Source organism: Lontra canadensis, unplaced genomic scaffold (assembly GCF_010015895.1).
Source record: "Lontra canadensis isolate GAN:19392208 unplaced genomic scaffold, GSC_riverotter_1.0 scaffold53, whole genome shotgun sequence".
In the NCBI taxonomy this organism is placed as follows: Eukaryota; Metazoa; Chordata; class Mammalia; order Carnivora; family Mustelidae; genus Lontra; species Lontra canadensis.
Window position 1 is genome coordinate 11,735,915 of NW_022631047.1, and position 27,593 is coordinate 11,763,507.

A 27,593-nucleotide genomic window follows, 5' to 3' on the forward strand; every position below is an offset into this window, starting at 1 on the left:
TTTAAATTTTAGCGAGTTTCAGTCCCTCCATTCAGATGATCCTGTAGGTACATACAAACACACTGGATTGTTGGATTCACTTCTCTTCCTTTCTCAAAGTTTACGATAAAGAGACTAATCCCTGTGTTGGGACTGACTGACATAAATTCGGATTTGTTCAGAGTAGAGGGTAAGGAACACTTAAGGTCAGTCAGAAAATAATTAAACAGGCTTTTCATGTAAGCACCATGACTCACAACTAAGACACTGGCCACTAATCCTGGTGCGTCACTGTCTGAATTAGATTCAGAGGCACAGGTTTTTCCTAAAGGAAATATCTCTGCCAGAGAAGTTTCCAGACAGTTGCTTGGAGCTCCTCGGGAAAACTGTTCATTCTGACCAGCTTCGTGCAGGATCAGTTGACAAAGAATATCGAAAAAGTCTTTTCCACGCATTTTCACCTACAAGAAATTAAAATAAAGTGGCATTAATGACTGTCTTAAAACACAAACATAAAACACGACTGACTGGATTTTTCTAATAGGTCAACAGAAGGATTACAGAAGCAGATAAGATTCTGTTTCTAGTCATCCGCTCAGCAGTAAATGCCCACCAAACTTCTGGAATGATGGAAGCACGCTGGGGGACAACAAGACACAATTTCTAATTCCTCACTTCGAAGCATTTACAATCTAGTTAGGGCGACTTACAACTAAAAAAGAAGCCCATTGAAGTGTTAACGAGGTAACTGCATCTAGAGCACATCAGTTCGGTTAGAGCAACCACCGACAAGGACACGATGTCTTGCCTTTACTAAACTAAGAGAAAGTCCTTCCAAGAAAATTACGAAAATAAAAAATAGAGGAAGCAATTCCCAATAATGCAAGTCAAAAGCAGAACACTCCACAGAAAGGCAAGCACGGCGATGGGGTCACTTACAGAGCTAAAGACACAGGAGGGAGAGGCTTGAAGATTGCAAGTCTTGAATTATTTTGCCTCGAGTGTTTTGCCTACCACTCTCCTTGCACAGCACCCACTGCTCTCCTGCCTACTACTACCACTGCTGAAGGTACTGCTGCAGATTCAAAGACTTTTCTTCAAGTACCATCTAATAACACATGTCCTTTAAGTCTGGTGTTGGCAATGATTGTCAACTTAACAGTAAATAAGAAAGACAGCTTAGAAAGGAAAAACAAAAACACGACACAGAGTTGTTTTAGGAACCAATGTTCAAACAGCTTAGCTAAGATTTAGAGATACTTCATTTACAAAAGAAACCCAATTTTAGCTACTTTGATGTTGGCAAGTTCACCCAGGGCTACATACCTGGTCTAAGGTCTCTCCTCCAGGTGGTGTGAACATAGGGCATTCTTCCCCAGCTGCTTTGGCCATGGCCCTTAGCTCACTTAGGGCCCTGCCTTCTGCAACCCCGTATTTCTGCAATGGTCCAACAGAAAAAAGTGCCTCAAGTGAATTTGCAATACAATGATTAAGTACATGCTTGCGACAAACTTGGAACAATCATTGTGGCAAGAAGTTTGGTTTCCCTCCACTTTATCTTTTAAACTGATAATGAGAACATGCTCAGTAGAGGCTGCAAGCCCTAGAAAAGACAGCTGACACCTTGAATTGTCCACCGTATCCAGATGGGTTGTATGGAACAGCACACTCAAGGAGACAGTGGGGCTTTATTGGACAAATACAGAGACTTGCACAGACTCCAGGACTAGAGATTAACACATGAAGCACACCATGATTCAGTCAGTCACCTCCTATCCACACGTACTATCCGTACTCTCTCATTTGATCCTAATAACAGCACTACGAGATGGGTATCTTCAGCTCCATATTCATAAATGGGAAAGTGGAGTTTCAGAGAGGTTAAGCAACTTGCCAGTATTCCCACAGCCAATACAGTGGAGCTGAAATTCAAACCCAGATCTGTGTGTTTTCAAAGCTCATTAGCTCTTTAGATTCGTAAAGACTAAGCCACAGCCAGAGACACAGAAGTCACCAAAGAAATACAAGTGACCAAGAAATAGGAAATGTACCTCAGCAGGAATCTATAATGTAAAAATTAAAATGGCATCTTTCAGAAGCTATTATATTAGAAGACCGAAGACTACCAATTGCTAATGCTTATGTGAGAAAAACTTTCTCCTACGTCTTTCATGAGAAAAACATCCTCCTACATCAGGGAAATTTAGCAATATGTATAAAAGGCTTTAAAAAAAAAAGTACATACTCAACAATTCCACTTCTAGGAAATGTATTAGGTGTGTGTATAAAGAACTACAAAGAAGGTTTATTTTAACATTATTTATATCAGTGCAAAATCTAGTCACAACCCAGGAGTCCACCAGTAGTAGCTATGCAATATCCATATATTGGAATAATGTAGTCACTAATTAGGTGATCATATCCATGTGCATTTATTAGCACTGAAATACACAGGGAAAAAAACTAGTTAAAAAACAACACATAGAGGGGCACCTAGATGGCTTAGTCAGTTGAGCGTCTGACCCTTGATTTCAGCTCAGGTCATGATCTCGGGGTCATGAGGCTGAGCCCCATGTCAGGCTCCCCGCTCAGTGGGGAGCAGACTGCTTGAGATTCTCTTCCTCTCCCCCAAGTTGTGCTTGCTCCCCCACTCTCTAAGTTAAATAAATAAATCTTTTTAAAAAACACATATAGTAGGGGTACATTTAGAAAAATGCGTACACGATCAGATAGATAGACTGACAGACAAACATGAAAAGAAGTCAAGAGCACACATACCAGCATGTTCAGTTATTTGTGCAGGGTACAAATTTTTAACTGTATTTTTCCCCAAACTGTTCTTACTTTTAATTCCCTACAATGATAACAGATTACTTGCATAATAAAATGTTTAATAAAATATTGAGATAAATCACTTGTTACAGTTTACGCTGATGGTGCCCCAAAATTCTAACATCGCCATCAGACAGAAGTCCTACAATGAAATGTTCTTTTTTTATAAGACCATATGCACAGTTGTCAGGTGCTCTTCCAATTCCCAAGTTCAAATTCTCACATCCTCACCTATAACCGGAACAACCTGTATCATAAAGAAGAACACTAAACATCGTTACTTTGTTTTTTTTTAAGAATAGAAACATGCATTCATTAGATATTCCGTGCTGGAACACAGGCAATGAGGCGAGAGCGGTGAAGAGACCAGGAGGGACACGCAGCTCCCCACCCCTGCTGAGACCGCAGTGTGTGGGGTACTAACCTAGAGCAGTAAGGGGACAGTGCCATAATGGAAGGAACTACCGGACATGGACACACACAGCAGAGACGGCTAATGTGCATTTGTGGGGCGGCAGCAGGTCGAAGTCTTAGGGTGAACAGAAGTTGGCCAGGTTTAGAGAGCATGTATCCCAGGCGGAATGGAGTACAGATTCAGAAGTTCAGGGAGGAAAGAGCGCAGGGTGTTTGGACGACTCTGAGCAGATCCGCAAGAGGCCTGTCACCAGCAGTCCAGAACATGGAATCCAGGGCCGGGTGGCCTCAGTCTGAATCTGAGCTGTGCCACACACTAACTCTAGGATGCTGGGCGCAGACTTGACCTCTGTGTGCCTTGCTTTCTGCAGCTGGAAAAATGAGGTTTTTTAAGTCTTCATGACAGGGAGGTGTTGTGAAGATTAACAAAGCTGCAGGGACCGTAGTGGGGCCAGCGTGTGGGGAGCACCATGAGAATGCTCACTGGTATTATTAAGGCTGGGCGCGGAGCACAGGGAAGAGGAAGGAGGCAGATGGAGGCAACAGATCGTATCCTACAGCATGCTGACAAGCCAGGCTGGAGCCTGGATGGCCTCCTGAAGGTAAAACGGAAACAGTGAACTGTTCTACACAGGTGCGCAGCAACCATGTTTTCCAGACTACTCCGGCTGCAGCACGGAGATCAGATGAGAAGAGCGAGCACAAGTCAGAGGACAGGAGAATCGCTGTTCCGGGGGAGCTAGGGGACGGAGGACATTGAATGTACAGGACAGCAGCAGTGGGTGCGCAGAGGGATGGGGCGCTCAGGAACTACGACACAACAGCAGATGGTAGGATGTGCAGGTGGGGGGCAAGTGCACACCAAGAACGTGTGGTCTGAACAAATGGGTAAAAGCAGGGGCTGGGGAGAGACGAGGGGGTGTGTCCAACTGAGCCGCAGGGCACACACGCAGAAATAAAAAGTAGGTAGTTTGATAGGTGAGCTTAGGCAAGAGATCTCAGCTGAACATAAATATATAGATGGACATCCACTGAGATCACAGGGGAGGATGGAGCTACTCAGGAAGAGAGCAGGGAGTGAGAAGAGACAGCCCGGCCAACGCTCCCACTCTCCCCACTGTGGGTGACAGGCCCCGCCCAGCATTCCACGGAACTCACAATGCTGGTTTAGCACTGGGCCATGGCTTCTCACGCAGAGTGAGCCTTTCTGAGCAGCAGCTCTGAGCAAGTTGTAGTGTATATTTTGGATGAGCACAGAGAACGCGTGTAAATTATGAAAAGCAATTCTTTAGAGATGCCCCAGCCATTCGACATTCCTCCCCAGGTACAGAAGAAATCACAGGGCTGCCAGGGACATCAGCCTGCTTACAGGCCTGCACTGGAGCAAAAACTGCCACTCTAGGAGGAGACGTGGGGTCAAATCGCAGATCTGCAATTGAGGTGTGGCTTTAGCTAGATCCCCATTTCATCAAGATTCATTTCTAATATATATAAAATGGGCATAATAGAGTCTATTGAAGCTTAAACTCAGGAAGTATGATAGGGAGGCTGAGATGAAAACTTTGCACTTTCACATTCCACTCTCCTGCACTAGTTCTCATGAGCAGATGTTGCTTTTACAATGTAGGATGCCTGCCTTACACAAATTCAGTAATTACATAAGATACTATGTATGAGCACATGTAAAGCCACGGTCACACAGCAGGTTCTTAACATGTGTGAGCTGGTTCCACTTCCCTCACAAGAACGCATCAGATAGGGCGCCTGGGTGGCTCAGTTGGTTGAGCAACTGCCTTCGGCTCAGGTCATGATCCTGGAGTCCCAGGATCAAGTCCTGCATCAGGCTCCCTGTTTGGCAGGGAGTCTGCTTCTCCCTCTGATCCACCCTCTTCTCATGCTCTCTCTCTCTCATTCTCTCTCTCTAATAAATAAATAAAATCTTTAAAAAAACCAGAAACAAAAACAAATGTATCATAGGAGCACCTGGGTGGCTCAGTCATTAAACATCTACCTTTGGCTCAGGTCATGATCTCAGGGTCTTGGAATCGAGTCCTGCATCAGGCTCCCTGCTTAGCGGGAAGCCTGTTCCTCCCTCTCCCACTCCCCCTGCTTGTGTTCCCTCTCTCGCTGTCTCTTTCTGTCAAGTCAATAAATAAAATCTTTAAAAAAAAAAAAAAAAAAAAGAATGCATCAGATAAACTGAGGTGATTTACTGATAACTCATGGTGAAGAAAAATATGTAATTAAGTTACTTACTCTTTCTCGAAGTCTTGAATCATACTTGACTGTCAAATCTTTGCAAACGTTGCTCTTCTCCAAAATTCCATGCACAGTCTGAAAGCGGATAAACAACAGTTTCTTTTCTCATAAAAATAGTCATTCTGGCCAAAATGTCAAAATACATCATAGTAAAAACAACAACAACAACAACCTGGGGGCACCTGGGTGGCTCAGTGGGTTAAAGTCTCTGCCTTTCGCTCAGGTCATGGTCCCAGGTTCCTGGGATCGAGCCCCGAGTCGGGCTCTCTGCTCAGCGGGAAGCCTGCTTCCCCCTCTCTCTCTCCCTGCTTCTCTGCCTACTTGTGATCTCTCTCTGTCAATAAATAAATAAAATCTTTAAAAACAACAAAACAAAACAAAACCTAGAGGGGTGCCTGGGTGGCTCAGTCCATTAAGCATCTGCCTTTGGCTTAGGTCATGATCCCAGAGTTCTAGGATTGAGTTCTGAGTCGGGCTCCCCACTCAGTGGGGAGTACTTCTCCCTCTCCCACTTCCCCTGCTTGTGCTCTCTCCCTCACTCTCTCTCAAATAAATAAAATCTTAAAAAAATAAATAAATAAAAATAATTTTCCTTTGTGAAAGTTGCCTCCCTTCTGTACTGCTCACCCTTTGTCTCTTCACACCAATTTGGATATTTCCTTCTGCACTATATTCTAGTTTAGAGGTCAGCAAACCACAGCCCAAATCCAGACAGTGGCTTGTTGTTGTGAATGAAGAGCTATTAGAAAACAACTGCTTACATATCGTTTGCGGATGCTCTCACAGTACAACAGCAGAGGTGAACAACTGTGACGGAGAACATACAGCCCATAAAACTTAAAATATTTACTATCTGGCCCTTTACAGAAAAGGTTCCAGTTCATTAATTCTCCATTCAGGTGTGCCTAAATTACTGTTAAACCCATCTACCAAGTCTTAATTTCAGTTACATTTTCCTTTCTAGAATTCACACTTTGTTCTTCTACATTGTTTCCAGTTGTCTGCTGAAATTCTCAATGCCATTTTTTAATCTATGCATTCAACGGTTATTTTAAAATCCGTGTCTGGTAACCAGTTATCAAAGAACTCTTACAGCTCTTTCTGTTGTCTTTTGTTTGGGCTCATTTTTGTTCACATTCCTTTCTCTCCTGGTGTGCCTGATTACTTTTGATCGGCAAGACATGGTATTTGCAAAACTGTAGAAATAATTTAAGTCCACTATCTGCCTTTTTAATCCCCTCCCCACACACTAAACATTGTCATCATTATGGTTCTCTATTATCAATATTTGTTTACCTTTATCTTTACCTTTACCAATGTCTTTGCTCACCAATCTTTTCTGAAACTCAGACCTCCATTCTGGCACTATTTTCCTTCTTCAATTATCCTTTCAACGTTTCTTTATAGCCTGTTTGTCCAAAATGTCTTCATATCACCTATACTTGAGAAAATGTTTTGCTGGGCATAAAACTCTAAGTTAGTCTTTATTAAAACTCAGTACGTTAAAAATAAAAACTAATTATTAATACAAATTCTAACAGATTTTGTTAGACAGTAAACATACTAACAGTAAAAATACTAACAGATTCTGACTGGCCATTAGTGGATTATGTCTGTCCTTCTTATCCTCTGGAGCTTTGCAATTTTATTATTGTAAGCGTAGATATGGGTTTCTTTTTATTTATCTTGACTGGGATTTTTCACACTTACTAGAACCAATAGTTCTGGAAAATTATCAACTGTGACTTCTTTGACCCCTTTCCCATTTTAATATTTCCTTCTAAAAGACACCAGACTTCATCATTTCTTGATTTCCTTTAAGCTCTTATATTTTAATTTATTACGTTGTGCTACATTTCAGTTACTATCTTGCATTTACTTAATGAGCTAGAGACTATTTCAGCCATGTTTAATCTATAATTCAGTACATCCACTGATGTTTTCATTTTTGGTTTATTTACTTGTTCTGTATTTTTAAACCAATTTTATTGAGGTACAATTTACAACAAAAAAAATACACCTATTTGAGTGTACAATTCACTGAGTTTTAAAAAATGTATACACCTATCTAAATACCACCAAAATCAAGATATGGAAGAATTCTGTCACCCTAAAACATTCCTTCGTGTTTGTCCCAGTCAATCCCTCCCACTCCTGGCCCATGGCAGTCACGGATCTGCTTTACATAACTGAAGATTAGATCTGTCTTTTCTAGAGTCTCCCATAAATGGAATCCTCCAATATGTACTCTTCTGTGCCTGGCATTTTTGGTTCAGCGTGTCTTTGAGACTCTTCCATGCTCCTGCTGATCTGTAGTCCACCGTGTGAAGATATCACAGGTCATTTATCCATTCACCTACTGTTGAGCACAGGCAATCCGATTCTTTGCTTATTACAAACAAGGGTGTTCAAAAGTTACATACAAGTCTTTCTGTAAACATATGCTATTTCTCCTGGATAAATTCTTAGGACCAAAATTGCTGGATCATATGATTAATTAATATATGTTAAACGTGCATGGGTTTCTAAAGTAGTTGTTCATTTTACATTCTCAATAGCAATGTAGGAATTCTAGTTGTTCCACATTCTTTTACCTTTTTTATTTTAGGCAGTTTCAAATGCTCACGTAATAGTATCTTACTGTGGTTTTAATTTGCATTCCCCTTAAGATCAATTCTACCTAGCATCTTTTCATCTGCTCACTGACTTTCCATATTGTCTCTTCTTTTAAAAAGTGCCTGGTCAAATTCAACTCCATTTGAAAGTGAGTGTTTGTCTAATTACTGAGTTGAAAAAAAATTAGATAAATTTTAGATTAAAAAGTTAACCTAGGGAGAAGGCAGTGGGGTTATGGACATTGGGGAAAGTGTGTGCTATGGTGAGCGCTGTGAAGTGTGTAAACCTGGCGATTCATAGACCAGTACTCCTAGGGCTATTAATACATTATATGTTAAGAAAAAAAAAATAATAAATAAATAAATAAATAAATAAACAAAAATAAAAAATAAACCTAGATAATTTGTCGGCTATATACACACGTTATATATGTAATATACACATTCATAATTTTCTCCCAACTGCATCTTATTTACGCTTTGTACTAAGAAACCCTTATAAAGATTTTTTTCTGTTTTCTTATAGAAAATATACAGATTCAGCTTTCAGATTTGTGCTGAGATCAACTATGTTAATTTTTGTGTTATAGGAGGTAAAGGCCAAAGTTCATATTTTTCCATATGGATAGCCCATTGTTTCAGGACATTTTATTGAAAAGAATACCTTTCACGTGCTGAATTACCTTGGGACCCTTGTCAAAACCCAACTGATAAAAAAGATTCTGACTTCCAGGGAAAATGGTGGAGTAGGAACCTAAGTTCACCTTCTCCCATGGATACAACTAGGTAACATTCACATCAGTGTAAGTAACCCAGAAAATGACCCAAAGACTGGCAGAACAAATTCCACAACTGAAGGTAGAGAAGAGGCCACACTGAGGACCGTAGAGTAGAAAGGACAGAGATGTGATGGGGAAGGAAACAGACCCACAGGCCACCCACAGGAGGGAGGGAGCCAAAGGCCTGGAGAAGGAAGAGAAACAGACCCTCACATCAGGAGGCACAGGAAGTACATGTGGGGAAGGTAAATCCCTCATAACATTTGGCTTTGAAAACCAGAGTCCTAATTTTGTGAGTTCTTACAAATTGCCTGGCTCAAAACCTGGAATTTAAAAAACCAAGAGGATAGGCTCTGGGAGAGCCCTGAGGGCAAGAGCAAGCTGAGTCCAAGCCCTTAAAGAGACAGCACAACATACTGTGCAACAAGACAGAGCACAGAAGCAGCAGTGTGAAAAATGCCTGCAGCATACTGGAGAGAGAGTTATTTACCAATCTCAGGGCAAGTCCAGAGCAGCAGCAGTAACGAGGAGACTCCCCCAGGAACAAATTGGGGCTGACATGCACCATCTCCCACCCAGGGCCCCGCAGCATTCACACATGGCCCCCCGTGGGACCCAGCAAGGCAGGCATTCACTACCAACTTGCTAACTTGCCACCCCACCCCCCAGCACCTTGGGGATCCACCGCCTCCAATATGATGTTGGCGCAGCCCAAGCAGGGTGGTGCCATGGGTCTGGCAGTGTGTAAGGAGCCCAAGCAGTGGCCAGCGCCACTCCAAAGTGACTCCTGCCCTGGATACGTATCAGACTGTGGCCCCAGCAGTGGGCTGAAGGCAGATAAACGGTCTGCCAGCCGGCCTGGCCCATCAGTGAAAGCTTCTTGGAGGACAACAAGGTGAGGAGGGGGTGGATCGCCCTGCAGTCTGGTGTTACCACAGCTCTGGCAAATGCCTGGTCTGACTCAACTCAAGCCCAAGGTGGCCCCACCAAACTGGCCCACTACCAACACAGGGACCAACCCTGCCCACAACAGGCAAAGAGAGTCACTGCACATGACTGGTCTGAAGGCAAAAGCGGCTCAGCCATGACAGCAGGGTGCCAACAGCATATAGGAGACACCCCTGAAGCGCCAGGTGCTGATGAAGAGGGGACACTGTGCTGCAGGACGCTAGAGGACCTCTTCGTCATGAGGCCATGACTTTCAACAGCGGCAGACGTAGCTGACTTTCCTAATACACAGAAATAGACACAGCAGGTTACACAAAATGAGGAGACAGGGATATGCCCCAAATGTAAGAAAAGGACAAAATCACAGCAAGAGACCCAAGTGAAATGGAGATAAGTGACACTGCCGATAGAGAATTTGAAGCAACGCTCACTGGATACTCACTGGAGTTGAGAAAAAAGTGGAGGACATCAGTGAGGCATTTAACACAAAGAAAGAACCAATCAGAAATGAAGAACACACAAAATGGATTACTGGGACTTCATCAAGATAGAGTCAATATTTACCTGTCAATAATTACTTTGAATGTGAATAGACTAAACGTTCCAATCAAAAGAAATAGGGTGACAGAATGGATTAAAGGAAAAAAAAAAAAAACCTATCTATACGCTGCCCACAAGAGACTCATTTCAGATGTAAAGACACATGCAGATTGAAAGTGAGGGGATGGAGAAACATTTATCATACAAATGGGTGTCAAAAGAAAGCTAGAGGGCAAGACTGATATTAGACAAAATAGACTGAAACAAAGACTGTAATAAGAAACAAAGAAAAATACTATATAATAATAAACAGAACAACCCAACAAGAAGATAAAACTATTGTAAATATTGATGCATCCAACAAGGGAGCATGCAAATACATAAGTGAATTAATACAAACACAAAGGCAGTAATTGATAGGAATACAATAATGGTTGGGGACTTTAACATCCCACTTACATCAACAGATCGTCTAAACAAAATCAACAAGGAAACAGTGGCTTTAAATGACACACTGGACCAACTGGATTTAACAGACTGATATATTCGCAGCATTTTATCCTACAACAGCAGACTACACATCCTTTTCAAGTATACAGGAAACACTCTCCAGAACAGAGCACATTATTAGGGCACAAAACAAGTCTCAACAAATTCAGAAAGACCAAAGTCCCGCCATGTATCTTTTCTAACCACAACAGTATGAAACTAGAAATCAACCACAAGAAAAAATCTGGAAAGAGCACAAATACATGCTCTTTCACATGTTTAAAAGACACGCTACTAAATAATGAGTGAGTCAACCAAGAAATTAAAGAGGAAACCAAAACATACATGGAGACAAATTAAAATGAAAACACAAGGGTCCACGATTTTCCCCAAGATTTTCCTTTGGGCTGCAGCAAAATCTATCCTAAGAGGGAAGTTTATAGAAACACAGGCCTACCTCAAGAAGCAAGAAAAATCTCAAATAAACAACCTAACTTATACCTAAAGGGGCTCAAAAAACAACAAAACCTAAAACTAGCAGAAGGAAGGAAATTATAATAAACAGCAGAAATAAATGAAGTAGAAACTAAAAGAAGAATAAAACAGATCAATGAAACCAAGAGCTGATTCTTTGAAAAGATCAATAAAACTGATAAACCTTTAGCCAGACTCCATTAAAAATAATAATAAGGAGAGGACTAAAAAAGATCCATTGACCAAAAAACCCCAAACTAATTTAAAAAAGAAAGAAAGAAAGAAAGAAAAAACCCACAACAACAAAAACACCCTGACCATATAGGTGTGGGTTTACTTCAGGCCCCTCAATTGAGGCTCTTCATTTTTTCTTTAAAGATTTATTTATTTATTTATTTGAAGCGGGGGGGGGGGGCGGGGGAGAGCGAGCGAGCATGAGTGCACACGAGTGGGGGAAAGGGCAGAGGGAGAGAATCTCAAGCAGACTCCCTTCTCAATCATGGGGCTCGATCCCACAACCCATGGATCATGACCTGAACCCAAATCACAAGTTAGACACTTAACCAACTGAGCCACCCAGGTGTCCCCATTTTTCCATTTTTAGTCTTGTTTCTTAATTTGGGGTTGTTGTTTCTCTATTTCAAATTTCTATGACTTCATGTTCACTGACCTCTTCTTTAACAGTGTCTAACCTGCTAATAATACCCTCCTGTCAAATTTTCATTTCAGAATATTGTATTTTGATCTCACGAAGATGAATTTGGTTCTTTTGTATCTTTATTTCTTTCCTCATTATGTTCCTCTGAGCACAGATCAGCCTCACTGTTAAGGTGTGATTTGGTTCTTTCTATATCTTCTATTTCATTCCTCATTGTGTTCCTCTGAGCACAGATCAGCCTCACTATTAAGGTGTGATTTTTCTGAAGTTTCCACTGCATAGTTTGATATATTTAACAAAATCTCTCCACTCTGGATGGTAGCAACTCAAATGATTCCCAACCTGTGGGAGTTCTTGACATTGTCTGGCTTCTGGCTCCCCAGCAACTGTTCTCTCCCATAGTTGTTTTACACCTGACCTCATGCAATTTCACCTACGCACATGCAGACTCTAGTCCACTAAGGATTTTAGGGGTTCTCTATCCATATTTCTAGAGTTCTTTCTCTGTGTAGCTCCCTCTTCCAACACTCTGACCCACAATCTTTAGTTATTTAATCTCTTCAAATCCCAAGTGCTGTCTTCTCAACTCACTGAGGCCACTGGCTCTATCTGGTTTCTCCTACCAGCATCGGAAAGTTGCATCAGGTGGAAGACCAGGACAATCCAAGGCTCACCTCATTTGTTTCACTTCATTTGGGGATCACAGGCCCACACTGTCTGAAGTCCAATGTCTGCAAACAGCTGTTTCACAAATTTTGTTCTGTTTCACTAGTGGCTTATGTGCAGGCAGACTATACTCCAAGCTTGTTATTCCCTCATGGGGAATTATTCCCTCCATGGAGTCTTTAGAAATATATTTGGTTCCTTTTTAATTCTCTGGGGTCATTTATATAGTAAACTGTACTAATCTGTTCCCTAAAGATATTTCAAACATGTCTTTTATTTCTTTACAGTAACATAGTTGTTTTCTTTTTTAACTGGGACTGGATTCCAATATTTGATGTCTTTGTGGGTTAAATTCTCCTGTCTGGTGTTTCTGCTGGCTCTCTCTCATAAACCTTCTTTGTCTTTGTAAAGATACTTTGTTAGACATTTTCCCCAAGCTACTTTAATTTAAAGATTACCAAAATAAAATAAAGTACAAAAGTAAAATGAAAAGAAAAAGTTCTGTTGGCAGAGAAGGAGAGGACTGGGGATGGTATCTGCGTGTGACTGAATTTCCTACAGATTCTGGAAGCAGTTTTTAAGGTTATAACTGTTGAGACTCTTGACTCAACAGTCTCAAACTTGACTTTAAACCTACCTGCTTCGTCCTCATGAGGTCACTGGAGAAAACATGAGTAAACTTCACATTATTAAGAAATATGCCAGCAGCAGCTGCTTGTTTAAATCCAGTTTCTGAAAGAGGCTCATCTACTCCTTGTCCTGTGGTAGTCAGAGAAGGAATAAGAACACTCAAATGTAAATATAACCGATGCAAATAAATCACATGTAAGAAAATATAAATGGAATTTGTCTACATTTTATTAAAAGATTTCCTTGGGTACCCTTCTATATAATTTTTCAGAGAACCAAAAAAGGAAGTAAAATTAAGCTATAATCCTATAAAGGCTCAGGTATTCAAATGTTTCCCAAAAGAATGTCTGCCTAATGGTAATCAGATGATGATGATAATATTCATTTGTCTCCAGCTCCCCTCTCTCGTGTCTGTCCATCCCCTCATTAGCTGTATTTTATTAATGCTGGCTCTGATCTTACGTTCTCAACCCAGGTGCTGCATTTGAAAGGCAGGATCCTCACCTAAAGAGTTTCCCTTCTTTACCTCCACTGCCCAAATGTTCAACATTGTATTATTGCCCCTCACTCTTGTTCCCTTCCTCCTTCCTTCCTTTTCCTTAACAACAACTTTGGAACCTTCCTTTTCAGGAGAAGGGCTAAAGGGTCCTTCTATTGCAAAAGAACTAAATGGTTGTGTTTGTGTATGTGTGTGTTTGCTGCTCACAGGAAAATCTCTAAGAGGAAATGCAAAGCAACCAAAATACCCTAAGTTGAAATCTGAATATTAACATTAAAAATATGGAGTTGCCAGGATATCAGCACAAGCAAGGGAGCAGCTGGGGGAGGGAGACTACTGCGTGGCACAGCAAGGTGGGGAGGACTGAACTCAGCATTCCTGGAAGCCAGAGATCCTACAAGGAAGCTAGTATAGTTTCAGGTCAATAGTATATATTAAAATCCAATGCAAATTCGCTTCAGAGCAAATCTGACTGAATAAAGGCTAACAAGTTTCCTACTAAGAGCAAATAATAGTTCAGTCATTAACTTAACATACAAGAAAATAATCCATCGTGAATGAAAGTCAGCAGAAACAACAAAAAGCAGATTCAGAATCATTAATACTTCAGACATTAAAATCAGCAGATACAGACTCCAAACTGTACATAAAACATAAGGATGGAATCCCAAAAATTAGCAGTTAACAAGAAACCATCAAAAACAACCAGGGAGCTTTCTAAAAGAACCAGATGGATCTTTTAATAATGAAAAATATTATGAATTGCTGAGGAGGGAAATAATCCCTCAGGGAATAAAGGGAGATTCAGTCACAGAAAGGCTTAATGAACTCAAAGTCAGGGCTGAGGTATTACCCCACATGCAGCATAAAGGAGATGAAACACATCTCACTTCTATTAGAGACATGAATGACAGAATGATATTCCCTAACATACATCTGACCGGCACTCCAGAAAGAAGAAAGAAAATGGAAGAGAGAAAATATGAAGAGATAATGGCTGAGAATTTTCCAGAAATGATGGAAAACATGAATCTACAGAAAAAGAAAACACCAAGCAGGATAAATTAAAAGAAAAAAAAAATCCATCCTAGATATATTAAGGGAAACTATAGAATACTAAAATCAAACAAAAGATTTCAGAAGTAGATGCAGAGAAAGACTGATTATGTATCATGGAATAAGATTTGGCTGAGAAGACTTCGTAACAGGAGCAATGGAAGCCAAAGAAACAGCACAACAGTATCTTCCAAATGCTAAAAGAACTGTCAGTCTAAATTGTCTAGGCTAAAGAAGGTTGAATAGAATAGAAATAGAATTGTTTGGAATAAAAACAATTAAAACTATCTTTACCAGCAACTAACTGCCTAGGGGACCTTTCAAAGAAGACACTTCAGGAATAAGGTCTGAGATGGAAAAGAAATGAGGAGGAGAGAAACCGGTGAATATATTTGTAAATGTAAACAAACATTGTCTAAATAACAAAGCAAATAATAATGCTTATGTCCTATGGTTTAAAAAGGATAGGACTAAGATACTAAGCAACAGTCATATAAGTTCCTTGTATTTTGGGGGGAAAGGAGATAATTGATACTATACTTCATTAGATCTGAATGGTAAAAATTTAAAGGTGACCATTGAAAGAATGGAAATAGTTGATCATTCCAAAGCCAGTAGGAAAAGGGTGGGGGGACAGAACCAAAATCAGCTCCGTAGTTTTTATGAGGTAACGTTTAAGACATCAGCACCCAGAAAGGTTGAAAGGAAAGCAAGAGAAAAACACATACCAGGCAAATTCCGAGCCCAAAATAGCCGGAGAAGCTATATTATACTCAGAAATGCAAGACTTTATGATGAAAGTCTTAGGATCGGGAGGATATTATAAATAATCAATGACCCTTTTCACTGGGAAGACAGAACAATTTTTAAACCTGTGTATGTGCCTAATAAAATATACTCAACTGTATCAGAGCAGAACACATAAAGCACAAATTGACAGAATGTCAGGTACTAAACTATAAGCTGGCCATCACCATGGCAAATCCCACATCTCACCCACAAACTGGTATTTCGGTCATGCAGGCAAATCAGTAAATTCACAAAATTAACAAAGCATAGAAGATCTGAACAACAAAACAGAGGTTAATTATTTGACCTATAACTCCAAACCCAATAATCAGAAAACATAGATTGTTCTCAAGCACACAATGGTAGATGTATAAACACTGAGCATGTTAAAAGATTTCAAAGAGGATCATAAAATAAGCCATCTTATCAGAATACAAAATGTAACTGGAAGCCAATCATAAAAGATGAAGAGCAGAAACAAAAAGTCCAGTCATCCGGAAATGTAAAAACCAGTTCTAAATAATTCATGGGTCACTGAAGAAATCCTGGTGGGAATTTAAGACACCTGGTGCTGAATACCTATGAAATGACTACATATCAACACTGTAGTTATGCAACAAAAATGGCACCTGGAAATATATAAGGTTTGAATGTTTTAACTTAAAGAACTAATAAACATCTAACTGACAGAGGTAGGGGATGTACACAAAACAAATAGCAAAACCAGCTGAGACCACAAAAATTTGTATTGCTGCCCCACTGTCGGTGTCTAATGAAATAAGACAGGTGAGCAGTACTAAAAGACAGGGTGATAAGGCACAGGAAGTACAGAGGCTAATTTGGGTGGGGTACATGTCACTGGAAACAAAGGGTTCATTTAATTATCAGACTAGTTTTCAGAAGAGGGAGTGGGGCACCCTGGGTATGAAAATCAGGTTCTGCAAACTCCAGATGTCCCTAAGCAAAAAAATAAAGCTAAACGCTTTTATAATCACAGCACAGAAATAGCCTGTCTGGCTGAGAGTTTACCCAAGATATTCTTTAAGAGCCAGCCTTGCTGGATCATAGGGAGATTAAAAGGTCTGAACCCAAATTAGCAGAACAAGGGAGGAAGAATCTGTTCAGAATAAAGTAAGAATCCCGCGTGAGAATAGGAATTCTCTTTTTAAAACCTCTTCTTTGTTCTTACTAAAAATAATATAACTATCTTAGCTGAAAAATACCATTAACACCAGCCAGCAACCTTCATGTTTCCAAATATGAAGCCATTTTAAGTTACAGCAGTTATATTTTAAGACCACTAGACTCAACATTAACTCCTGAATCAGCTGACTGGGCACTTGAAGCTACCTATAAACAACTTGGAATCCTGTTCTTTACATTCAGTTCACTTAAGAGACTTATTCCTCTTGGTGACCATCTGCTCTGATCATATTTCCATGCTTATGACACTTTCTCTAAAGCTGTTCACAATACAGAGCTGCCCCTGGTCTACCCTCCTCCACCCAATCTGATTAACTCACACATCACATTAACACTAAAGGAAAAAGCTAAGAGTATACTAACCTTGAATTATTTTCTCCTTGTTAAATCTTGTTTCACCACTAAAATAGAGAGGGTGGGGGGAAAAACTTTTATTACCAAATTAGGTTATTTTTGAAATGAGAAAAAAAAAAATCAACGAAATGATGTAAACCATCAATGTAATGATATTCACAAAGGTAGCATATGACTCTGTAGTGTACTTTTTTTTTTTTTTTAAGATTTTACTTATTTATTTGACAGAGAGAGAGAGAGATCACAAGTAGGCAGAGGAAGGCAGAGAGAGAGGGGGAAGCAGGCTCCCTGTTGAGCAGAGAGCCCGATTCAGGGCTCAATCCCAGGACCCTGAGATCATGACCTGAGCCAAAGGCAGAGGCTTAACCCACTGAGCCACCCAGGTGCCCCTGTAGCGTACTTTATAATCTAACCTGTAAACATGTGTTCTAAACTGCTATTTGCAATTGTCTACTGTATTTAGTTGATGAGCCAAGAATTTCATACTGTCACAAATTAAAATGTATAGATCATGAATCTAATCTTAAGTAAACTGTAAAAAGAAAATTCTATTAAAATACATATGTAATTTTTATTAAATAATCTTGTGAAAATAAATACATTGATTAAAATTCTTTTTACAAGCACGAGGAAACTGTGAGTCCGTCTGTTGCCGGGCTGAATAAGCAAGCGCCAGGGAACCTGAATTCAGTAGGAAAGAAGTCCACAGGCCTTCAGATGTCCTGGTTTCTCCTAGCTCCTAGATCTCAAGCTGTTCTTTCTCGTAATGCTGACAACTATCTTGCAGACCACGCTGAAAAACTGAGGTTTGAGGACTGTGGTTTGAAGAATTTAAAAGCCAAAACTCAATCAATCCTGAGGTTACCAGAAGAGGGAATAGACTGGGAACTTGATCACAAAACAACCATCATCTGAGGTTGGAGGGGTAAGAAAGTGGAGGGGGATGTGCTACCTGGACCAGACCAGAGACAGCAGGGTATTCCAACAACAAAAGCTATCAAATACATGAAAAGCTATCAAGAACTGAGTGGAAAATTCTTTGAGGCCTTTCTATGTGCTAAGTAGAGCACCAGGCACTGGTAACGGAGACACAAAGGACGGGTGGCAGACTGGGAGAAAGGAGCTGGTTTGTTCTGTATGGACACTGGACACAGAATTGGAAATGGTAGGTTAAAATAGTGAATGGATTTCTTCAGATCAAGTTGTTTCCTCATTTGGTATCAAATGCCCACGATTTATATGATTCTATGTCAATGAGAGGTGAAAATCCTTTAAAGTAAACTTCACTGCCACACAGCCGGCTGAGGAACAAAACTGCTTTGGCTGTATCCTTAGTAGCTCGGTTAGGCTTGGGTACCTCTGTTCTTCGTCTGTAAAATGGGGACAATAATAGCCCTATTGAAACAGGACTCTTGGGGCACCTGGGTGGCCCTGTCGGTGAAGTGTCTGGCTCTTGATTTCATCTCCAATCATGACCTCAGGGCTGTGGGATGGAGCCCACGCTAGGCACGCACTCAGTGGGGGGGGTTGTCTGTTTGAGATTCTCTCTCCCCCTCTGCCCCTCACTGCCCTCCTCACCTGTGTGCACGCTCTATGTCTCTCTCTAAAAATAAATAAATCTTTAAATAGAACTCTTTGGGTAACTGAATGAATACAGGCCAGGCAAAGTGTATTGCAGATAAAGGGTTTCAACACCGCTCAGCTTTTAGTAAGCACTCAATAGTTCTGTTTATAGGTCGTTCTTGGTTGGACAGAGCTACCCAGAAATCAGAGAGTCAACTTAGTGCATTTTAAATCCTGTAAAAATTATGAAATAAACCATAGAAACAAATAACATACCACAAAGCCAACATTCAGGTGACCCCAGCCAAGGTAACATATCACCACCAGCCTCCTAGACCTTGTCTCTTTCTGATCACAATGTCATCCCACCCCCAGTGGATCCTCAACGTGGACATTTAGATGCCCACTTGCTTCGCCTTTCTCCATGGCTTTCCCACCCACGTATGGCACAGATTAGTTCCCCTGTCCTTGAACCTTATCATGAATTGCTTCTGTGTTGCTTCCATTCTTTAACATTGTTTGCAAGATGCCTCAGTGTTGCTGAGGGCGGCTACTTACCTTTTCATGATTGTATAACATGCTTAAGAGTTTGCCACAATGTATTTATATGTTCTATTCTTGATATCTACATTGTTTCCAGTTTAGAGCTAAGCTGCTATGAATATCCTTGTAGAGAGTGCCTCAAATTCTCTAGGGCAATGGTTCTCAAGGTGTGGCCTCTGGATCAGCATCACTGACACTGCGGGAGGGCTTTGGAAATGCAAATTCTCAGCCCCACCCCAGACCCCTGAATCAGAAACTCAGGGGTTGGGGTCCAGTTAATCTGTGTTTTAATAAACCCACCTGGTGATTCTGATGCACATTCATGTTTGAGAAACACTCGAGGAATGACAAATGACTCTTTTTATAAGCAGTTTTATTGGAATACAGTCACACATGTGTTCGTATGTTGTTTATGACTTCTTTCACACTACACTGGTGGAATTGAGAGTGCACGGCTTGTAAAGCCTAAACAACTTCCTTCCCTTTAAATAAAAGTTTGCTAACCCACACTTAGTGATAGAGGCCTAGCACTAGACTTGCTGAGCCACAGAGTATGCAAACATTCGACTTTATTAGATGTTACTGCAGTGGTCATAGCAATTTACATGCCCCAGCAGCGTTCCACATCCTCTCCAACATTTAGCAAGGTCAGAGTTTCCCATTTGTGCGAATCTGGCACTAGAACAGTTTATCTCAGTTTGATCCGAATTTGTATGTGAAGGCATATCCCCCTTGCTCTGTTTTAAATAAAGCACTAGTTAAAAAAAAAAAACAAAACAAAAGCACTCACACGGGATTGATTTACCCAGATCCAGAGAGGAACTCTATCAGACCTGAGAGTCAGAATCACAAACCCAGGCCTCGGCCTGGAACCCTGTCCCTTGTTTACAGAAATAGTTGTTGGCCAACCTCTGCTTACAGCAGTGGTTCTCAAACTGGAGCGTGTTATCAAAATACCCTGGAGGGCTTATTAAAACATAGACTGCTGGACCCGGCAAATCCGTTCTCGTTCTTCAAGACCCAACACAGAGAGCCAGCTCTCTGTGGGAGTCTCTCCTTCCCAGCGCATTTCCCCACCTACCTATCCCATTTAACGCCCACAATGTTACACTTCCATTTAACCCAGCACCACTATTATAAGTTACCACCTGTATGCTAATTCACTTTTTCAGTTGTGTGTCTACCTGGCTCCAGCTCCTTAAAGGCACAGCCAGAGGTTGCCTCACCCTAACATGCCCATTACCTGGAGAAAACCCTGGGAAATAATTGAACCTCAGTGTGTGCACTGCGCCGACGGCAGGCCATGGAAATACCTACCCAAATAACAAATCTGTTTGCCCTTTGATCCAGCAACCCCATAACTGGGAATATCTGCATTCATCCATATTTAAAACAATTACCAGTCACGATTTTCTTTCTAATAGCAAAAGATGCTAAATAACCTAAATGTCCATTAATAGGGAACTGGACGCATTAACAAATAGATGGTGGTGTAGCTACACAATGGAATACTACGTAACTGTGTCCCCTAAAAAGAGAGTGATTTATGTAAAGACATGGAAAAATCTCCAAAATATAATAAAGGGAAAAATCAAGGTGCAGGATAATATTAAAAAATGTTACCTTTTTAGAAAGGTGGGAAATAAGAATAAGCATTTGGACCTGCACAAAATAAAACAAAGAAAACACTGGAAGGGTACATAAGAAACTAATAAATATGATCATTGAAGGGATGAGAGGAGAAAAGGTTAAGACCAGGGAAAATTATTTTGATTTCTAAATATGTGGATGTAGCTTTAAAAAATATATACGACAGGGGTACCTGGGTGGCTCAGTTGGTTAAGCGTCTGCCTTGGATTCAGGTCATGATCTCCAGGCCCTGGCATAGAGCCCCATGTTGGGCTCCCTGCTCAGCGGGGAGCTTGCTTCTCCCTCTCCCCCACCCCTGCTCATGCTCTCTCTTGCTATCTCTCTCTCTCACATAAATAACATCCTTTAAAAAAGATGTATAACAAATAAATTCAATTTCTCAGAACTACTTAGCACTGATTTGCCATTATTATCATTGTTGTAGTTAATATTAATGTCTTATATTCTAAAATTTATTCAGAATCATACAAAATAGAAGTGAAAGAGGACATTAATCTCTACCATTCAGACAGATAAAGCATCCAGGGTGAGGATGAAGAAATTGTCATTTCTAATACAGAAAATTGTTCCCAAACATTGGGTGCACTTCCTGTTTCAGCCTCATAATCTTGCTGAGATCAAGAATAAAAGAACTGCTGTTAAATACAAGTAATGTCCTCTTTAGACAGTAGCTTTGTAGCCGATTCAATTTCCAGCAAAATTCAAAGAACCTTCCCTATACCATGTTTACTTTTATACAGGAACCTCAAAAGCTTCTGCCTACTTTATTGCCTACTTTATGCTCTCCTGCTCATTTTATAAATTTAAAATCAAGGATGAGGAGAAATTTAATAATTTTTTAAAGATTTTATTTATTTATTTATTTGACAGAGAGAGAGAGAGACAGAGAGAGAGGAAACACAAGCAGAGGGTGTGGGAGAGGGAGAAGCAGGCTTCCCTCCGACGAGCCTGATGCAGGGCTCGATCCCAGGACTCTGGGATCGTGACCTGGGCCGAAGGTAGACACTTAACAACTGAGCCACCCAGGCGCCAGAAATGTAATAATTTTGCCAGTGCAGGTTGTTACGAATACAAATTCAACAGATCAGAACTTTTTGTATGCTTGCTAAAAAGACAGCTCACAATTTTAGTTTAAACTCAATAGCTGATTTGGTAAGATGCAGAATGACATAAAAGATTTTTTTTTTAAAGATTTTATTTATCTATTTGACAGACAAGTAGGCAGCGAGGCAGGCAGAGAGAGAGAGAGGAGAAAGCAGGCTCCCCACCGAGCAGAGAGCCCGATGCAGGACTTGATCCCAGGACCCTGGGATCATGACCTGAACCGGAAGCAGAGGCTTTAACCCACTGAGCCACCCAGGAGCCCCAATATAAAAGATTCTATTATCAAAATGTTATACTATAAAAAAATGGAATACCAGTACTCTGACGGTTTTCTAATGGTACTGCCACACCATCTAACTATTTTTGACAAAGGGAGAAAACGACAGCAATGATATAATGAAGGATTTTATTTAGCTATAAATCAATAGGGACAGCCGCCAACATGATTATATTATTAACAATTGCTGGCATTCTGCTGGCCATTTTTTGCCTTGAAATCCCTTCATAAATATTACAGAGTGGGAAACCTAGAAATAGAATTTTCCCCCCAAACTTTCATAAATATTTAGTTTTACAGCTTTTATCAGCTTTATCAAGAGGTTTATATAAATCCTTAAGGCAAATGTTTAAAAGTCTGTTTTGGGAGTAGGAAAGAAAAGTAGGTGGCTAAAATAGTTTTACTATTAATCTACTTCCCTTAGCCAAAGTTTGGCTTGTGATAGCGGTAGAGAAAGTAGAGGAAGCCGAAAGGTCAGAGGGATATATTTTTAAGGAGTCAGGAATAACACTACTCATTTTCAAAATCTGCAGTGTGATCCATTTCCAAAGCAGAACACCCGACTCTGCAAGAATCCAAATGCTTATGCCAAGAAGTTGAGTCTTATGACCAGCCATTTATAGGCCCTCCAAATACGCATCATTCATTTTGTAGGTTATTACACTGTTCTTCACTTCGAAAGGTATTGTATTTTGTTAGCTCTGGTTTATAGGCTATGGGATTTCTTTAGGAGTCATTTCTAAAACTTAATTTCCCAATCGTATCCCTGTAAAGAATTCAAATTCAATCAACAACTACTGTTTGCCACAAGACGGAGATAAATCATAAGAAATTAGTAGAGTTGGGGGCATGTTTTCAAAATAGGTATGCTTTAGCATACATGGAAATGCAAAGCCTCACCTGATATTTAATCACGAATAAAGCTTTATCGTAATTCCTCTCTATCAAATAATTCATTCGAAAATATGGAAGATTTCAAGGGCTAATAACACAGAGACTCTCACTAGATAGCTTGTGGGGGAAAAAAATGTAACATACCCAACTCATGATATGTTTTTGTTTATAAAGAAGTTAGTCCTAGTTGTAAACGGTCTCCCAATTGATCAATGGTATTTTCAGAAAACAAATACCACAGTAACAAAACAATCACAAAGATGTTTATAAAAGTTTACAGATGACCTAGCATTTACTATACTTGCTTTATTAAAGACCAGAACAATTATTGGCATTCAACAAAAAGTAACTGCCAGTAGAGGTAGTGTAAAAAAAAAAAAAAGAAAAAAAGAAAGAAAGAGTTTTGCTATCAATAACTTTACTAATCACCTTTAAGTCAATAAAAGTAAATTTAATTGGGGTGCCTGAGTGGCTCAGTGGGTTAAAGACTCTGCCTTAGGCTCAGGTCATGATCCCAGGGTCCTGGGATGGAGTCCTGCATCAGGCTCTCTGCTCAGCAGGGAGCCTGCTTTCCCCTCTGTCTCTGCCTGCTGCTCTGCCTACTTGTGATCTCAGTCTGTCAAATAAATAAATAAAATCTTTTTTAAAAAAAAAGTAAATTTAATTTAGTTTGTAAAAAATTTTTTTAAGTTTTAAGAGCTAGCTAAAAATGGAAGTGAAGGGACGCCTGGGTGGCTCAGTCAGTTGAGTGGCTGCCTTTGGCTCAGGTCATGATCCCAGCATCCTGGGTTGGAGCCCCGCTCCTTGATCGGCAGAGAGCCTACTTCTCCCTCTGCCTCTGCTTGCCTCTCCCACTGCTTGTGCACGATTGCTCTCTCTCTCTCTCTCTTTCTCTCTCTAAATAAAATTAAAAAAAAAAAAAAGTAAATTGGGGCGCCTGGGTGGCTCAGTGGGTTAAAGCCTCTGCCTTCGGCTCAGGTCATGGTCTCGGAGTCCTGGGATCGCATCGGGCTCTCTGCTCAGCAGGGAGCTGCTTCCTCTATCTCTCTCTCTGCCTACTTGTGATCTCTGTCTGTCAAATAAATAAATAAAATGTTAAAAAAAAATAAAAATGGAAGTGAAATGGGATGGCTTTGTAGGCAACTAATTGCAAACACACACAAATATTATTTCAAGGGAACTGCGGCCTTTCAATGGGTTGTATAGGTGATGGAAATGCCAACCTACATATTTTGGGGTTTTCAACAATGCTGTGCTACAAGATCATAAGAGGCTACAGTTTAATAATATTAAAAGACTTCGAGTTTGGAATCTTGGATATTCTATTCCAAAAATGATACATACCCATAAGTATAATGAAGAAAAACACACATGTAGTAACAGTACAATATTCATGAAGGATTTGGTTGAACTTAAAAAGACTGCATTTCAAAAGTCTTCTTGCATTATCTGAAGATACTGCTCAATAAAAGTAACCATCTCTTAAAAAATACTGATCATGCCATCAGTTTCAAAGCACTTGACTATCTTAGTTATACAGAATCAGGTCATGGAAAAGGTTAGTGCTATTCCCAATATTATGCTAAATGACCCAATCTTCTGGATTCCAATAAGAGTCATCATATTTAACTATGGTGACTATTATTAGCCAAGTTTGAAATCGTTTCTTTCCCTGAAAGAATCTTCAGTTCTTAGTTTGGAGGACTCAGAAGGGAAAAGAGGAATGATCCAAACAGAGTTAACCATAACCCTACCAATTATTTCAAAACTTTTAATTCCACTTTCCCACAAATAAAACAGAACAAAGCAAACTATTCATATCACTTTTCACAATTATATTAGCAGAAATAAAAAGTAGTCATGAAAATGGCTGGTGATATTCCAGCAATCTATCTATCTATATATCTATATCTATATATATATATATATTTTTTTTTAATTTGACAGAGATCACAAGTAGGCAGAGAGAGATGGGGAAGCAGGCTCCTCGCTGAGCAGAGAGCCCGATGCGAGGTCAATCCCAGGACCCCGGGATCATGACCCAAGCCGAAGGCAGAGGCTTTAACCCACTGAGCCACCCAGGTGCCCCTCCAGCAATCTACAAATACTAGGTTTTAACTCAATAAAACAGGAGGCAGAAGAGTACAATGGTTGAGAGACTGGGCTGCAGAGTCATGCTCCTTTGGTTCAAATCCCAGCCCCCCATCTAGCCAGGTAACAAGTTACAGGCCGCCAGCATCTGTTCCCTCACCTGCTAACTGAGCAGTTCTTACCTCACTGGATTGTTGTCAGAACTTAATTACAATGGTGCCTGGCACATAGTAATTTATAAAGACTCACTTCTGAATTGATTCTTCATAGCATATCTTTAAGGAATCAATTTTTAAAACCAAGGCCCTTTTAAGAACAGGAAGAGACAAAATCCAGATTCATATAAGTACTGCCCAACAAGAATCTAATTAGACATCACCTTACTTTTCAAGGGATGGTGTAATCCAGATTTCCTACAACTTCTGAGCTTCACTTACATGTCAGGCATGGTGCTGCCTGAGTCAAGGCATCCAAAAAGTGCAGTAACACTGGAAAATGAGGGCTCTATTTCCTGCTCTGCTACCAATAAGCTATATGGCATTAAGTAGGTCATAAAATGGTCATAAAGCATTCTATAAAATGGAAGGGTGGGGAAAGAAGAGACAGAGAGAATTTATGGTTTAGTCATCAAAATCCTGTGAGTCCTAAAGGGAAAATTCTGCTGACTTCCAAGATTATCCTCCTATAAAGGAAGAACAGGGCAAAAAAAAAAAAAAAAAAAAAAGTAGTTAAAGGGGCACCTGGGTGGCTCAGTGGGTTAAAGCCTCTGCCTTCGGTTCAGGTCATGATCCCAGGGTCCTGGGATCGAGCCCTGCATTGGGCTCTCTGTTCAGCAGGGAGCCTGCTTCCCTTCCTCTCTCTCTGCCTGCCTCTCTGCCTACTTGTGATCTCTGTCAAATAAATAAATAAAATCTTAAAAAAAAAAAAAAAAGATAACAGTTAAAGTCAGCTTGACCAGGTTAAGTCCTATTAGTATTCTTCTGCGCTCCAGAACGTAAAAAATGGTATCTTATTTATCTGTATAGCCCAGTACACTGGCACGCAGTGTACAAGATGCTGGTCTGATCAAACTACACATAAATATGGAGAATTAACTACATTTTTATTAGAGATGTGTTAGAGAATTAGAAGTTATCTAATTCTTGAGATATATTTATTTCTTCCTCTCCGTTGAGCTATACACTTCGCCTTTGCCTCTAGTTCTTACACTAGCCCAGTGAGGTCGGTATTAGTATCATTACCCCACTGAATGCATCAGGAGATTGAGGATGTTCACGGAAGCCCTGGTTACAAGGCTCCTCCTAGCCAGAGCCCGGATTCTAACCCACGTCTATCTCGCTTGCAAAATCTGTGCTCTCAACCACCCTGGGCTGCACTCCCATCAACACTCGGCCAATCCGCGTTCAGAAAGAAAAAAGATAACAGACTTAAAGACATATCTGCCTTTCGCTCCACCACGTAATGCTACGATAAAAATATGTGTTCGGGGCGGTGCGGTCGGCTGAGACGAGGGCGGAGGCCCCCTTCCTCTGCCAGCAATGTCATCTCCGGGGGGAGGAAGTAAATCTCGGATCTGTGCCCGCGGCAGCCCGGGCGAGCGAGGCGGGACAGCAGACCGGCAGAGAGAGGACCGCGGGAGGCGGCCGGCACAAACGCATCTGCCTTGGGCGAGCCGTCCCGCAGACTCCGCAGACTCCGCCGCGCAGCAAAAAGCGGCGCCCGGGGAAGTCCGGGGACAGGGCTGTCCTCCTTCAGGTTTAACTCCGCCGGGGGGCTGCGAGCCTCCGGACCTCACTGCGCTCATCGGCAGTGCGGGACTCGGGCTACTCGGGACCCGCCTTCCTCGCTCGGCGGTGCTCGGGGGAAGGAGGGTCCACGGGAGACGGCCCTGGCGAAGACACCTCCGAGACAGCCGGGTCCAAGCCCGCCCCACGAGGGGACAGCAAGGGGGAGGGGCAACGGTCTGGTCAACCTGTCCAGAACTCACTGACCAGAAGGCGAGGCGGCACCCTGCAATACTCACTGCCGGACCACGGTCAGAGCGAAGCGCGTCATCTTCCTGGCGCCCGGAGGGACGGAAAGTAGTGGCCGCAGCTCGGCTCGCGGGCCCTGCACCCTCCGGCGCGCCGCTTCTCCGCACTGCGGGACACCTCGCCCACACCACTTCCGCCAAGCCCCGCCGGCCGGCCGGCTCCGCCGCCATAGGCCGAGGCGGCCATCAACGTCATCCCCGCGGGGCCAACCAGGGGGACTCGAGGCCCGCAGGCTGGCGGAGATTGGTGAGCGA

General features: G+C 41.3%; 1 protein-coding gene across 1 annotated transcript; it reads right to left on the minus strand.

Moving 5' to 3' along the window:
• TIGAR (TP53 induced glycolysis regulatory phosphatase) lies at window positions 1-27,593 on the minus strand. Its single transcript, XM_032874837.1, has 6 exons — window positions 27,330-27,593; window positions 17,194-17,231; window positions 13,291-13,412; window positions 5,482-5,559; window positions 1,306-1,416; window positions 1-440 (listed from the first exon to the last, which is right to left on the minus strand). Exons 1-6 carry the CDS (start codon window positions 27,359-27,361, stop codon window positions 9-11), a joined length of 813 nt encoding a protein of 270 aa, XP_032730728.1. The 5' UTR covers window positions 27,362-27,593; the 3' UTR covers window positions 1-8.

Bases quoted from the DNA above. Each gene is read 5' to 3' on its own strand.
- TIGAR (XM_032874837.1), bottom strand. From the start codon at position 27,361: ATGACGCGCTTCGCTCTGACCGTGGTCCGGCA. The intron at 17,232-27,329 runs GTGAGTATTGCA...TCTCTATTTTAG, and splicing joins GCTCTGACCGTGGTCCGGCA to TGGTGAAACAAGATTTAACA. The intron at 1,417-5,481 runs GTAAGTAACTTA...GGACCATTGCAG, and splicing joins ATTCAAGACTTCGAGAAAGA to AAATACGGGGTTGCAGAAGG.